General features: G+C 30.5%; 3 protein-coding genes across 3 annotated transcripts; 1 reads left to right on the forward strand and 2 right to left on the reverse strand.

Annotated features, from left to right (window-relative positions):
• The first annotated feature begins 1707 nt into the window (after positions 1 to 1707).
• Positions 1708 to 7219, forward strand: LOC108469463 (uncharacterized). Its single transcript, XM_053031662.1, has 12 exons — positions 1708 to 2021; positions 2113 to 2199; positions 2828 to 2961; positions 3611 to 3669; positions 4134 to 4188; positions 4287 to 4337; positions 4950 to 4989; positions 5185 to 5236; positions 5639 to 5729; positions 6144 to 6191; positions 6423 to 6542; positions 6728 to 7219. The coding sequence occupies exons 1-12, from the start codon at positions 1973 to 1975 to the stop codon at positions 6788 to 6790; spliced, it is 849 nt and encodes a 282-aa protein (XP_052887622.1). The 5' UTR covers positions 1708 to 1972; the 3' UTR covers positions 6791 to 7219.
• Positions 7220 to 7561: 342 nt separating this feature from the next.
• LOC108469383 (probable carboxylesterase 18) lies at positions 7562 to 8782 on the reverse strand. Its single transcript, XM_017770273.2, has one exon. The coding sequence runs from the start codon at positions 8683 to 8685 to the stop codon at positions 7654 to 7656; it is 1032 nt and encodes a 343-aa protein (XP_017625762.1). The 5' UTR covers positions 8686 to 8782; the 3' UTR covers positions 7562 to 7653.
• A 2896-nt stretch (positions 8783 to 11678) lies between these two features.
• LOC108468483 (probable carboxylesterase 18) lies at positions 11679 to 12742 on the reverse strand. Its single transcript, XM_017769364.1, has one exon. The coding sequence runs from the start codon at positions 12681 to 12683 to the stop codon at positions 11679 to 11681; it is 1005 nt and encodes a 334-aa protein (XP_017624853.1). The 5' UTR covers positions 12684 to 12742.
• Positions 12743 to 14468: the final 1726 nt, after the last annotated feature.

The following is a 14468-nucleotide window of genomic DNA, read 5'->3' on the forward strand; positions in this document are numbered from 1 at the left end:
AGTATGGTAAGTAATTAAATACAATTCAAAATTGCATAATGGAAAGTGCTAAAATTAGGTCATATATTTAGTAATTCCTTTTATTTTAAAAATATTTTTAAAATTACTATTTTTACATCAATTTTATTTTTTATTACAATGATAATATTTAATTTAATGCAGGCAAAACACATAAAATAATAATGCACTATTATGACTAAACTTAACTATTTTAACCGATAATATTAATACATATCCCATGCATAATCTGTCGGATGAATTACTAATTGTGATGTCGAGGAACTACTTATTTTCAAAATTAAAAGGATTAAATTACTCTTTTATTTTCACGGAGATCAATTTAATCAATATCAAAAATAAAAATAAAAAGAAATCTTTTACCTCTTTTAAAAATTCCATGTCATTTTTAAATTATTATTCTATCATTTATTTAAGTTCATCGGATAAAATTAACAAAGATTTTCATCCTTTAAAAAGAAGAAGATAAATTCACTTTTTCTAAAACTTAAAAACTCTTTTACTCGTTTTAAAATATAAAGACCAAGTACAATTCATTTTATGATACTAAAATTTATGTGTAATTAAACAAATCAACGATGCTAGAACTAAGCTGGATAGTAGTCGGATCAAACATATGATATAAAACCATATATAAATCAAACAGTTTTGAACTATAAGTTAGCTTTAATATTTTGTACCATATCATAAAATTCATTTTAGTTCCTCTATTATTGAAAGAAATATTTTAATCTCTGAATGTTTAAAAAGCTCACATTCTAGTCCCTACACATTAATTTTGTCATTAACTGAATGTTGTGGCTTAATGGTAGCTAATATGTCATTAAATCATATTAAAAGGTTCGCTAGTCTTGAAAATAAATGAAATGATATGGATCAAACTCTAAATAATTTAAACATAACAACCACTTAAAAAAAAACAAATAGAATCAAAAACAATTTCGAGGTAAAAGCAAAATTAATTTTTTTACCTCTATTCATTCTTAAAACTGTTGTTTAGCTTTTTAAATTTAATAATTGATTTAATGTCATGTCAACCACCATTAAATTACGATATTCTATTAAGAATAAAGTTAATGTGTAAGAATTAAAATATTTACTTTTCAAATATACAATATTTATTTTAATAACAGGAGACTAAAATAAACTTTATGATATAATACAAAGATCTGTAATAAACTTTAACTTTAGTAAAAACCGAAAATCAAGATAAAAATAATGGTTCAATCAATTGAACCAAAGCTTCAATTGGTATCATCTAATCGATTTGAGCCGTTCCCATTTTTATAACATTAAAAATCTGAACTATTTGCTTAGCCCAATCAAACTCAAAGAATAAAAAAAAATTATTAACTCCAATATTGAAATAACTTAAGAGGTTTTATCTAACTGTGTCAACAAATAATTTAAAATGACTCAACTCTTTTAGAATGGGTTCCAGTCAAATAGTAATGATTCAAAGCACTTCTTTTTACATTATTTCAGAAACTCAATAACTCAATAATATAGATATGTAAAATACATGATTTTTAATCTTAAGAGGAAAGAGAGGAAAAAAATACTCAATTTAAAATGAGTAAATAAAATTTCATACTCAATCTCATAAATACATATAGAATTCTATAAAAATCTCAAAAGTAGTATATAATACTTATAAAAGAAAATAAAACCTTTCCCACCACCACATGAGCAATATCCCATCCAATCAACCATGGCACTAAATAATTGGATGTAACCATTAACTATGTGATAAGAAAGTCCTACCTAATAAATTTCTGCAAACTTTTTTTTTTCAGAAACCTATATAAGAGATTTTAAAAATTTTTGATACCGCGAACGAAAACATTCACGGCATTGTGACGCGGCCTCGTAGCAATTTGTTAAAAGGCAAAAAGAAAAAAAAAACTGCTCGAATTCTTATTTGGACGAGGAAGACCAAAGCCGCGAGTAGAAAATGGAAGAGTATTTGCAGTACATGAAAACTCTCCGATCTCAGATCAACGGTTCTTTCTTCTTTGATAGTTTTCTTACTCTGTTTGTTCCTTAATTTTTATTTTCTCGGAAAATGTTAATTTGTGGAAAGGAAAATGGCAGATGTGGAGGATCAAGCCGCCAACGTTTCAGCTGAAGAGCAGATCCACTTTACTACTATTCAAACCTTGCAAAATGATATCCTTTCCGGTACTTTCTTCTTGTTGTTCTTCTTCTTTTCTCCTTATTTTGCTAATCGATTCGGCGGGAATATAGAATAACTTGACTGTGCTTTCGTTTCCCTTTCATGTATGTATGTATGAATGCGCGTGCTCGCGCGGAATACTGTACACTTTTTGTAATTTTCATACATTTATATATATTTAGTTTGATCTTTATAATCTTTTACTTGGATCGTACAAGAATACAATATGAATCGAATTTTAAGTAAATTAAAATATTTAATTATTTGTTCTATGTTAGAATGTTTCAGTAGTTGGATTTATATTGATAACCACAGTATTCTTGATCAATGACTTTATAGGCGCAGGAGTATAATTATATTGCCAAGTTTAATAGTGATTTGTTTAACTATTAATTGTGTATGAAAGAGTGTACAGCTTATTTATTTTTCCTCTACTGAATTACTTTTCTTGTGTGTATATTAAAAAAAGGAAAAGAAAATATCAGGGAAATGATAGGTATAGTGTTTTTGAATATATTTGCTTTTAAGGATTATATATCTCATTTTCTCTACTTTTGAATTCAAATAATCCAATGTTTTGTATTGAATCATTTGTTTCATTCTATTAATTACCGTATTTTCTGCTATTTGCAGCAAAATCCATGAAACAACAACTTATAGAAGATATCGAGAAGATGCTGACAGCAAAGGGCCAATTATGTTCGCTGATAATTGAGAAACAGAGAAAAATAGCCTCTCTAGACTCTGATTCAACTACACTTGCCCAGGTTATTTCTCTATCTCTCTCTTTAATTGTATGAGTGACTTCTCATGTGGTCATCAGTTTTGAACTTTGCTAAGAACAAGAAAGCAAAACTCATAGCCAGAATAGAAGCTATATATACTAAACCCAAAAAATCAGTCTATATAGGAATAGCAATGATAATGCGGATTCAAATATTTACGGATATTCAACATGTAGTTAATGTGAATATAAATAGATATGGCTTCTAAAGCGATTAAGCAGATATAGATGTAGATATTGTAAAAGTTTAAATTCAACCCGTTGTTATGCCTATGTCCGACTGAGAATCTCTACTGTGTGTATATATATATGTTTTTACCTTTAAACAAAGAAGGAAAGGAAACCTTTATGCAACTAATTTGAGAATAGCCATAATGTAAGATGCTGGTCCAATGAGATTACTGTTCTAATTGTTTACTGAATAACAGGCTCAAACTCAGAACTTCAAATACAACTCTAATCTGGCCAGAACAATATGCATGTCAAACTTTAACTTTTTACCCCAAATGCGTATGTTGGCTACATATTTGAAATGTTCACCTTTATTTCTGCAACTGAGATGAGGTATCCTATTGCCATTATGTTTTTTACCAGCATTTCGCTTATCATTTTTGTCTCTGACTTGCATACAGACACTGGAGCTTATTCAACATGAAAAAATCAGTTTATCTTCCAAATTACTAGAAAAGAGGTAATTCAAGTGAACTTATAACAATTTAATCTACACTGTTTCATATTGTGAATGTCAAAACTGTCTTAAACTCCAAGATGATGTGTAGCTTGTTTGTCAGCATGCTATCTATGTTTAAATTGTGCGTTTCTTGATCATTTTTTTGGAGAAATGTCACATATATTGACATGTTGCTCAACATATGAGGCCTTAAGTCCTTCACAATGATGGAAATCATAATACTTGGTTCTATTTTTGCTATGGATTTGAGGACTTTGCTTGACTCATATTAATGTCAGTGGACCATGTAGTTCTGATGGATGGCTGCAGTTCTTGATTTAATGTTACAGTCTTTTATATGCTTGATTTAATGATTTTAGGCTGAACCTTGTCAATTACTTATACTCACATACTTTCATATGCTTGATTTATTTATCTTCCATGCTTTATGTGATGAATCCCTATCTCCTTTATCCTGATAACAGTGCTTACTACTCCAAGGTGGTCGAGGATCTTTCTTACAAATTGCAGCAACAACAGGTTTGACTTTTGAGTTCCAGAATCCACTTCTAGGTTTCTGAGTTTTGCATTTAGCTCTTCAGCATGCAGTTGGTGATATCCTCTTCATATGTGCGTAGGACTGGGTCAAATCTCAGAAACATAGAAGACAAATGGAAGAGCATGATTTGGTACATTACTACATCTTCTATGCTTTCCTTTGTTTTAGGAATAAGAATCAATTCTTGTAGTACAGAGCTAGTATACTCATCTCTCTTTCATCTTATACAATTTTTTTAAGCTTTTGGCTAATGTTGGTGAGTCCGACTTGACTGAATAAGTAACATAACATGGTATGTTATATAGTAATTCTTGACAACACAGACTGGTTTCTAAGGTATCATACAATTTGTATCATTTTTGGTCTTTGGCATAGTAATAAACTGATGTCCCTTTGGCAATAAGCATGCATATAAAATATAATGTTTGAATGCAGATTTTTAATATGAAAATTCATGTAAAAGTTAAGTTCCTGTTTGCTGGGAGATCCACATGAAATTAGTTTAAATATCTTTTTCGAGCTGATCTGGTTAATTCATGATTTTGCTTGAGAATGGAAAAGAGAGAGAGAGCCCTTATGCAGATAAATATTCAGGGATTACCCTATTTATAAATCAATCTGTAATGGTTAATAAATTCATGACATCTTTTTGCTTATCTGAGTGTTTGGGTAGCTTCTAATCATTGTAAATAGATTATTTATTTATTTATTATTCTTAAATTCTAATAATTAGCTCCTGCAGGTCAACAATAAACTTGACGAGAAAATGACTGAATCTGAAGGTTTGGGTTCAAGACTTATTTCAATTTATTGTTTGAGGAATTCTTTGAACTGTTTATGCGAGTTATGCTTGAAAGTTGATCCTAAGCATTTGTTTTCACCCAACTTCCATGTTCTACAACAAATGTTGGTAATTTGCGAAATTGATCCTTATAACTATGTCAATTATTTCATACTGTTTTGGATTAATCTTGCAGGTAACATTAGTGTTGGAAACTGTTTGATCACGGACAATGAGGTAAAAACCTTGCGCCAATGACTGAAAAAGATTTCAGGGGTTAGTTATTTGCGATAAACTATACATCCATTTTGATCTAATATGTATGTCATACATGAAATTTAATTTTATGTGATTTTATATATAAAATTTTGATTTAATTTAATTTTCATAAATTATTAATAACATTGTCGAATTAACACCATCTTAGATTGATATATTACATTGACAAACAATTATATTAATTCAATATGAAAATAAATATATGTATTCAGTTCTTTAAATGTATACATATAAACCATAATTTAAATTTCATGTGTATAATTGTACCAAAAATAAAATTCATGTGTCAAATTACATATTAGAAAATTATAAATATTTGATATTTATCCTAGCTATTTCTAATGACTCCTTTTAATAACAGAATAATGAAGGAATGACTTGATTATCAAGTTGGACTTGGAAAAAGCCAAGCTAGATGGGATTAAACAAATGAAAGCCAAACTCGTGAGAGATAATAAAAAGGTTAGTAGATAAATTGAAGCGGACACACACTACATAAAAAATAGCATCAATACAAATGTATAAATGTATCAAAATTTATATAAGACGAATTATTAACATATCAAAGTTTATATAAATATATAAGACCTTAAACTTTATTATGATATATAAAAATACATGAATGCTACATAAATACATAATTCCTTTTACTAATGTGACTCAATTATATGTAAGTTATTTCATTTGGATGGAAGCGGTTTTATCCATTTATCTAAAATACAAAGTGGATTGCTTTCTATATTTACAACCGAAGCTTATTTTTAGCTTCCTTATTTTTAGAATTCTGATTGTTCCATTTTAAGCAAAATATTTAAAATATTTCCGGATATTATTTTCCTTATTTTTAGAATTCTTTCATGGTTTTCCTTTTTTCAGATTAAGGAGTCTATTGAGCAAGCAAAGCTCGGATCAAACCATTTTAAGGTGAATTGCTTACTGAAATTCTTTCATACAACTGTGAGCTTGTTTACAAGCATGAAAGTTATACAAGTATGCCATTAGAGAACTGTCATTCATAATCCTTGCAAATGTTTGATTGAGTTGCATACCAAATAGTATATGATGTGAAATGGTTGCATACTTGCTACTTTATGTACAGTTTATGTATCTGTTACAGTTTTCTTCGTTTCGTACAAATTTTGTTTGTAACTATAGCCGGAGCTGTTGGAAATAAGTGTAATGGCACTTGAAGAAGAATACAAAGCACTTCTATCAGATAAAGACGGAGAAACTGAGTATCTTTGCTCACTGCAGGACCATCTTGAACAAATAAAGGTAGATATATGGTTTTAGATTATGCTTTCTGTTTCATGAAGCGGCCTTCGAATGTGGTAATTCAGATGGTTGAATGTTTCTGGTTCGCTTGCACGAGATAATTCGATGATTCCACCATCTTAAAAGTCTCTTAGGCCAGTTCTTTTCCTAGCAAGATTATTAATAGGTGCGTACTTGTCTTACAGGGGATTTCTCATGTGATTAAATGTGCCTGTGGAGAGGAATACATGTTGGACTTTCGTGCCTGATCAGGTAATGTACAACTCAAAACTGATAGGCTAATATGGTAAAAATGTTAATAGGCTTGAACCAAGGGAGCCATTTATCACAAGTAAATGCTGAATATTTTACTGGAGAATGAATATCAGACACATGCCATTGCTTTCATATTATGTGCCAATATTGGTTCATGTGCTCTTGTGCCAGTTACCTACCCCAGCCATTTTGAAATGCACCTGTTGAGTTCGTAGTCCTTTGGTATGCCATTGCTTAACCTGAAATGGGAAAAAAAAGGAAAAAATTAAATGGGGAGTTAAAATGAGAAGACGGGATTAGGGGAGTGGAAAGAAAGAGAGAGAGAGCAGCAAAAACCTTAGAAGAAAATGGAAGAATTGAAGAAAATAAAAGAGAAAAACCAGAGAATAAATTTTGATAGAGAAAATGAAGAAGGAATTGGGGTACTAGTTGTGTTCTGCGAGAAGAAAAATGGATGAAAAAAAAGTAATTAACCAATCAAAAGTGATTTTGGTTTAAGAAATGCTAAAATTTTCCATACCAGCAAAAGGATTTTTTAGAATTTGAGCAGTTTTTTAAGGTTAAAAGTACTTTTTAAAATTTAGTCTTATTTGAAATTTATTTTGGTCCACGTTAGGTTTGAATCTTGATAATTTTTTTTTTAATTTAACTTTTAAACTTGAATTTTGTTAAGATTTAGATTTAGATGTCACACTATTCTGCCACATTATCACTTAAAAGTTTATATATATTTAATCTAAAATATAAAAAAATTTATTAGAAAATTTTAAAGTAATTAAAAAGGAAAATTAAGTGATAGATTTGATATAAACTCAATAGTGTTGCATTATTATCTGACCCGACTGATGGGCGAGTTCTAACTGCACCCCTCTTTATTTAAATTAATTAATCTCTCTATGAAGCCCTTCACTGCCTCCATTAACAGACAAGTCTCTTTCAATTCTGGGACACCATAAAAAGTGTGAAAAGCATGGGGATACTCAATCAAACATGCTTCTTTCCCGCATTTCTTCAATCCTTCGTAGTACCTTATTTGCCAATCATGCATCGGGTCAAACCCTCCGACCACCACCATTGTCGCCGGAAACTTCAACCTCGATATATCATGCACCGATTTTGGCCCAAACACATTGCAAGCTGGATGGTTCCGATCCGACCCTTCCGGCAAAAACGCCTTCCATAACCAGTCCGTACCCTTCACTGATATAATCGGCGCGTCAACTATTCTGGTCTCCGATTCCGTCCTTTCTTCCCCGCCGAAGAACGGTTGTATTGCTACTAACCCTATCAGCTTCACATTTCTTAATCCGTACTCGCACGCTTTCACTGCCATATGGTGCGCCAAGTTGCCGCCGGCACTATCGCCGGCGATGAAGCACTGCTTTAAGTTAACATTGAAGGGAAGGTTTTTGGTATTAGCCTTGTCGTCGATGAATTTCAAGACATCAAATCCGTCATCGTATTGTGATGGGTATTTATGCTCTGGGGCCAACCGGTAGTTTACAGATATAATCACTGCACCGGTTTTCTTACAAAGCCTTCGACAAAAGTCATCGCAAGGTATGGAACTTGCCGACAAATATGCAAAACCACCGCCGTGAAAATAGACGATGACTGGCACGTCGTCGTCTTGATTTAGGGAAGGAAGAAAGAGGCGGAAGTATAAGTTGCGAGTGGCGTCGACGACGGTGTCGGATGTTTTGACGCCGTCGAAGAGTTGTTGGGAGGGAGGAGCTTTGAAGTCGAAGAGGTTCATGATGTAGCGGTTGATGGTGCCGTCGGAACGGCGAGAGAAGTTGACGGCGAAGCCGATCATGGAACTGAAAAATCGATGTTTCCATGGCACGTCCTGAAAATTGGAAGTTGGATTGTTGGACATCTTGTACATGCAGATCTTTCTAATGGCTTTCAACTCACTTCATTCAATTCACTGTTGATTCAAACTTTAATATTTGTGTGCAAATAACTATGGATTACGTACGACTGCGGACATAGATTTAATAATGCAAATTTAATTTATGGGTTTGAATTCAATATTTTTATATTATGAAAAATCATTTGTGAAAATCTCATTAAATATTCAGTGTTTTTATAATCTAATTGATTAGGTGAGGAATTCATTGATATATAAATCTAAAATAATATAAAACTCGATTAATTTATGAATTAGTATAGATTAATTTGTTCGATTTAAAAATTAATTAAATATTTAAACGAATTGAAAATTATTGATCTGATTCTGAAACATTACAAACATTGTCTAATATCTATATTATTATTCTCAATTGAGCTTTAGTTTCATAGCAATGTTGAGTTCAAGTTTTAATGAAATCGTGAAATTTTTATATTTACTCTGGAATTAAAGGTTTTATAGATTTATTTAGGTATTCAGGTAAAAGAAAAACTAATTTAAAATTATTTCTCATACATTTTAAACTATTAACTTTATCTTTAAACTTTTAAATTTAAACGTAATAAATATATGTCTGAATCCACCTTTTTTAAATTATTGTAATAATAACATTAATTAAACTAATATTTCATTAAAACTAAATTATAATTATTAAATTTAGTTCAAACTAAAACTCTCGTAGTCAATGTCTCATTATAGTGTGAATTTAAAGTTCCTTTTTGAAAAAAATTAATCTCTAGTAGTTGTAACCAAAAGGTGACCGATTAATTAAATGTGCAAGAAGCAGAAGACTTCATAAATGCAAACAAAAAGCTTAGGTGAGTCCATACATATATATATATTTAATATTTATGGGTTTTTTCTCTGCGTATGAAACTGACCGATTGATAAAAATAATCATATTCAACCTTACATTCTTTAATTTAACGCAACCCCACTAAAAATTACCACATTGTTAAAGCCAGTCCCACATTCATTTTTCAAGATATAAAAATTAAAATATGCAACGTATTTTTTTTATATTTGGAAAATTTTATTTATTTCCTTTAGATTTTAAAATTTAAATTTAATTGTTAATATATTAAAATTATTTATTAAATTACGAAAATATATCACAAGGCTCCATGGACGAGCAGGAAAATCCTACCAATCGCTATTCAACCTACAATAGAGGACTGAAAAAAAAAAAACAACAACAACAACAATGGATGAATCATAGTTTTACTCATCTGTAGTAGATGTGGATGTATTTATGAATTAGTTTTGAGTAAAGATTTTTGCTTTTAAAATGTACAACTCAACTTGATTTTAATTTAAAAAATTTATTTTAAATTTAATTATAAAATATATAAATATTAATATAAAATATTTATTATTTTAAAATAATTATATGAATTTTTTAATAAATCAAATATATTTTTTAAATTTTATCATTCATCCATCTCATAAATAAATCTATTTCATAAAATGAAAAGGAAACATAAAGAGAGGGAGGAAGGTTTCAGGGTGATAATATGCTTAGGGAGGTTTTAACAATCTTATATTATGATAAAGCATATGACACTTTTTTTTAGTTCAATTTCGGGTGAGTTTGGATGGGCGGTGCATTTACCTACGATTAGTGTAAAAACAGCGGTGGCGGTGAGATTAGATACTGTAGCGATACTATTGCGTGAGACAAAAAATAAGCTAAACACACTGCACCGCACCCAATTGCCCATCCAAACTAAGCCTTAATGTAATCTAATTACTTTTTTTTTCTCTTCCACCAAAAAAAAAACATAAAGAGAAAAACAGAGAGGCAAATTGAAAACGAGTGTTCGAGTGACGCAAGCATTAAGGGAGCTCGAAAGGAAGGTAGGTTAGGAGATTTATGACTAGGACACATTATAAAACTTTTGTTAAATTCTATTATTAAGTCATGTAATTTATGAAAGTTGTGGATTTAGTCTATATAATTTAATTTGATTAATTTTAATAATTTTAATAATTTTACTTGTTGAATTATCTAGTCGTCATTGTACTTTCTGAATTTTGAAATTTTAGTCCTGAATCAAATAGTACAATTACATTCGTTAAATTAAATTCAATTACTAATCATATATATTATGTGTACAGATGTATATTTAGTTCATATTCTCCAATAAGACCATTCTAATTTTTTATATTTATCGAATTTTAAAATTTCAGTATTGATACAAACGACAATTATCAATTCATTTTTTGGATATTGTACAATTGGAGGATTAGTACACACAGAGTAAGGATACACCCACACTGCACACCAAACACGCACACACTACATCCAAAGAGAGCTACCCAAATAAAGGTCTACCCTTTGCTTCTTGGAGGCTTAAAATTGGGTGGGTTCGATGGGTAAATATCTCTTGGCCATCAAGCCAATCACATAAGTTTATAATTGTTAATCTATTCACAAGATTTTTAGTGAGTAATATATGAAAATGATAAATTGATATGACATTACACATATGATAGTAAGTTTGTCGCATCAAATTTCAGAAACAACTAAACTTAACTTCATAAAGTTTAAAATTATAAACTTTGAAAAGTAAAAACTAAAAATGACAAAATTAAAGTGCATGGATTAAATCCATAACTTTCATAAAATACAGGAATTAATGACAAAAATTTAACCTAAAACCTTAAAAATACAAGTATGTAGACAATGAAGTTATCATCGTGATTGTTTGAACCTGAATGGATCGAGAACCAATTAAGTTATCAGTTCGAATAAATGCATTAGACTAATTGATTTGGGAATTAGTACAAACCGATTAAACCAAGCTAAAAACCAATTAGATTGGTTGAACTATTTTTTTTTATTATTTTATGAATTTTTAATGATTTATTTAATTAAATCGAACGAATCAATCGAACCAATTAAACTAACAATTCAATAAAATGAGTAATTCAACTATCGATCTAATTCTAAAAACCTGAATGTAAACTTATTTAATTAATTTCCCTATGAAATCTTTCACTTCCTCCATTAACAAACCAGATTCTTTCAATTCAGGTGCACCATAAAATGAGTGAAAAGCATTTGGATACTCAATCAAATATGCTTCTTTCCCACATTTCTTCAAACCTTCATAGTACCTTATTTGCCAATCATACAACGGATCAACCCCTCCGACCACTACCATCGTCGCCGGAAACTTCAACCTCCTTATATCATCAACAGATTTCGGCCCAAACACATTACAAGCGGGATGGTCCCGGTCCGACCCTTCCGGCAAAAACGTCTTCCACAACCAGTCCGTACCCTTCACTGACAGAACCGGCGCGTCAACTAATCTATTTTCCGATTCCGTCCTTTCTTCCCCGCCAAAGAACGGTTGTATTGCTATTAACCCTATCAGCTTCACGTTTCTTAATCTATACTCGCACGCTTTCACCGTCACGTGGTGTGCCAAGTTGCCACCGGCACTATCACCGGCGATGAAACACTGCTTTAAATTAACATTCGGAGGCAAATTTTTGGTATTAGCATTGTCGTCGATGAACTTCAAGACATCAAATCCGTCGTCGTATTGAGATGGGTATTTATGCTCCGGGGATAACCTGTAATTAACGGATATTATCACCGCACCGGTTTTCTTACAAAGGTTTCTACAAAGCTCATCACAAGCTATGGAGTTCGCCGACATATATGCAAAGCCACCGCCGTGAAAGTACACGATGAGTGGCATGTTGGTGTTTTGTTCGAGGGAAGGAAGAAAGAGACGGAAGTAGAGGTTGCGAGTGGCGTCAACGACGGTGTCGGAAGTTATGACGCCGTCGATAGGTTGTTTGGAAGGCTGAGCTTTGAGGTCGAATAGGTTCATGATGAAGCGGTTGATGGTGCCATCGGAACGGCGAGAGAAGTGGATACCGTAGCCAAGCATGGACCTGTAGAATCGTTGTTTCCAAGGCACGTCTTGGAAATTGGAAATTGGATTATTGGAGGACATAGCTATTTTCACCTTAGAGCTCACGGTTTACTTCTGTATTACATCTGCAGCTATATATATTGGACGTGCAGATATATATACACCCAGTTTTTATAGGATATATCATATACGTACGGCTGCGGAGATACTGTATAATTCATTTTTTACTTAAAATTCATATTTAATAATTTATATGTTTGATTTTTGTTGAGGAATTTTTCTTTCTCTTCTTTTTCCGTTGATATTTATCTATTTATATGATATGAATATTATTCACTGAGATGACACGTTAATTATAAGCTCTATGCATACAAATACATACTCTACTTTAAATTTAACATGTGTTAGGAATTTTCATGCACATATAACATTGCAGGGGAGTAGGTGGCAAACGAGCTTAGTCTGGGATATCATCATGTGAGCTCAGTTTATAACCTTGTGGGTTTGGACCGAAATGTTTTGAACTGTACTGGTAACTACCCTAACAAGTTTATAATTTTGTCTTTTTTTAACTAAAAAATCATGCAAATAATAATAGTTAGAATTATATGTTTTTAATGTATCAATTGGTAATTGAATTTGACATCTGAGTTTATTTCGATGTCTATATTTTTTTAGGATACTTTAGTATTCGAATTCGATAATTAAGTTTGTTTTAATTTCTAAAGTTGAAAAACATAAAAGTTTAATGATCTGATGCTATGAGATTATGTCACATTATCACCTGAAAATTGAAAAATATATATTTTTAGGTGATGATGTGGTACAGTCTTAAAATGTTACATTCAGTGCTTTAATAATTGGATTGGTGGTTAAACAGAATAGACCACAACTTTAGGTTCAATCAATTTGATCGGTTTAATCATCAGACCAACAATAATTAAATAAACAATTAAAAATTAATAGAAATCTAAAAAAAATATTAAACTAGTTAAATCTGTTCAACTATCGATTTTTGTCCTTTTTTTTTATATATCAATTTCAAATTATTTTTAAGTCAACCAGCTCAACCTTTCTGTTTGAACCGTTATATCATTCAATTCTCAGCCCATCTGACCTAGTCCTATTCCATAACACTAGTTATATAATCAAATATTCACAAAATCCAAGTTTAAGAGCTAAAATGAATCTAATTACTAAATTTAATGACTAAACTAAAAAATTACAAATACCAAAATAAACTTAATATCTAAGTTTAAAGTCTCTAATTATTAATAATGGCCGGCCAGCGGATTGTTTTTTCAAAAATTTGATGCCTAATTAGTTAAAATTGAGGGGCATGGCTTTGAGACAATCAATTTAAAATTGTTGGTAATTAAAACAAATCGATTAATTAAATGTGCAAGAAACAAAAGACTTGATGAATGCAAACAAATGTTTAGGTGAGTCCATAGAATACATTTTGTTTTGTTTTTCATTAGGTATCCAATTGACCAATTGATTAAAAAAGTTCACATTCACCCTTACATTCTTTAATTTTGATCATTCTTTAATTTTATGCAACATGACAATTAGGTAATTAGGGTTTAGATATTTGTTCAAGTTTTAAAAGATTTATTTAAAATTTAAGAAGATTTGTATAAAAATATTAGGTCCAAAAATAAATTTGAATAAAAAATAAACTTACTTAAAATATGAATTGAGGTTGAGTTTTAATTGTCAAAACTTGAATACGACTAATCTAATTTTCAAGTTTATAATATGTTAATTTTTTCGTTTCTTTTATAATGTAAATATTAAAAAAATGTGTTATGTTATTTATGTTTAGAAATTTAACAAATGAAAAATATATAATAAATTGCATAT

This window comes from Gossypium arboreum, chromosome 8 (assembly GCF_025698485.1).
Source record: "Gossypium arboreum isolate Shixiya-1 chromosome 8, ASM2569848v2, whole genome shotgun sequence".
Taxonomy (NCBI): domain Eukaryota; kingdom Viridiplantae; phylum Streptophyta; class Magnoliopsida; order Malvales; family Malvaceae; genus Gossypium; species Gossypium arboreum.

Bases quoted from the DNA above. Each gene is read 5' to 3' on its own strand.
- LOC108469463 (XM_053031662.1), top strand. From the start codon at position 1,973: ATGGAAGAGTATTTGCAGTACATGAAAACTCTCCGATCTCAGATCAAC. The intron at 4,338-4,949 runs GTACATTACTAC...TAGCTCCTGCAG, and splicing joins AAATGGAAGAGCATGATTTG to GTCAACAATAAACTTGACGA. The intron at 5,730-6,143 runs GTTAGTAGATAA...TCCTTTTTTCAG, and splicing joins TCGTGAGAGATAATAAAAAG to ATTAAGGAGTCTATTGAGCA.
- LOC108469383 (XM_017770273.2), bottom strand. From the start codon at position 8,685: ATGTACAAGATGTCCAACAATCCAACTTCCAATTTTCAGGACGTGCCA.
- LOC108468483 (XM_017769364.1), bottom strand. From the start codon at position 12,683: ATGTCCTCCAATAATCCAATTTCCAATTTCCAAGACGTGCCTTGGAAA.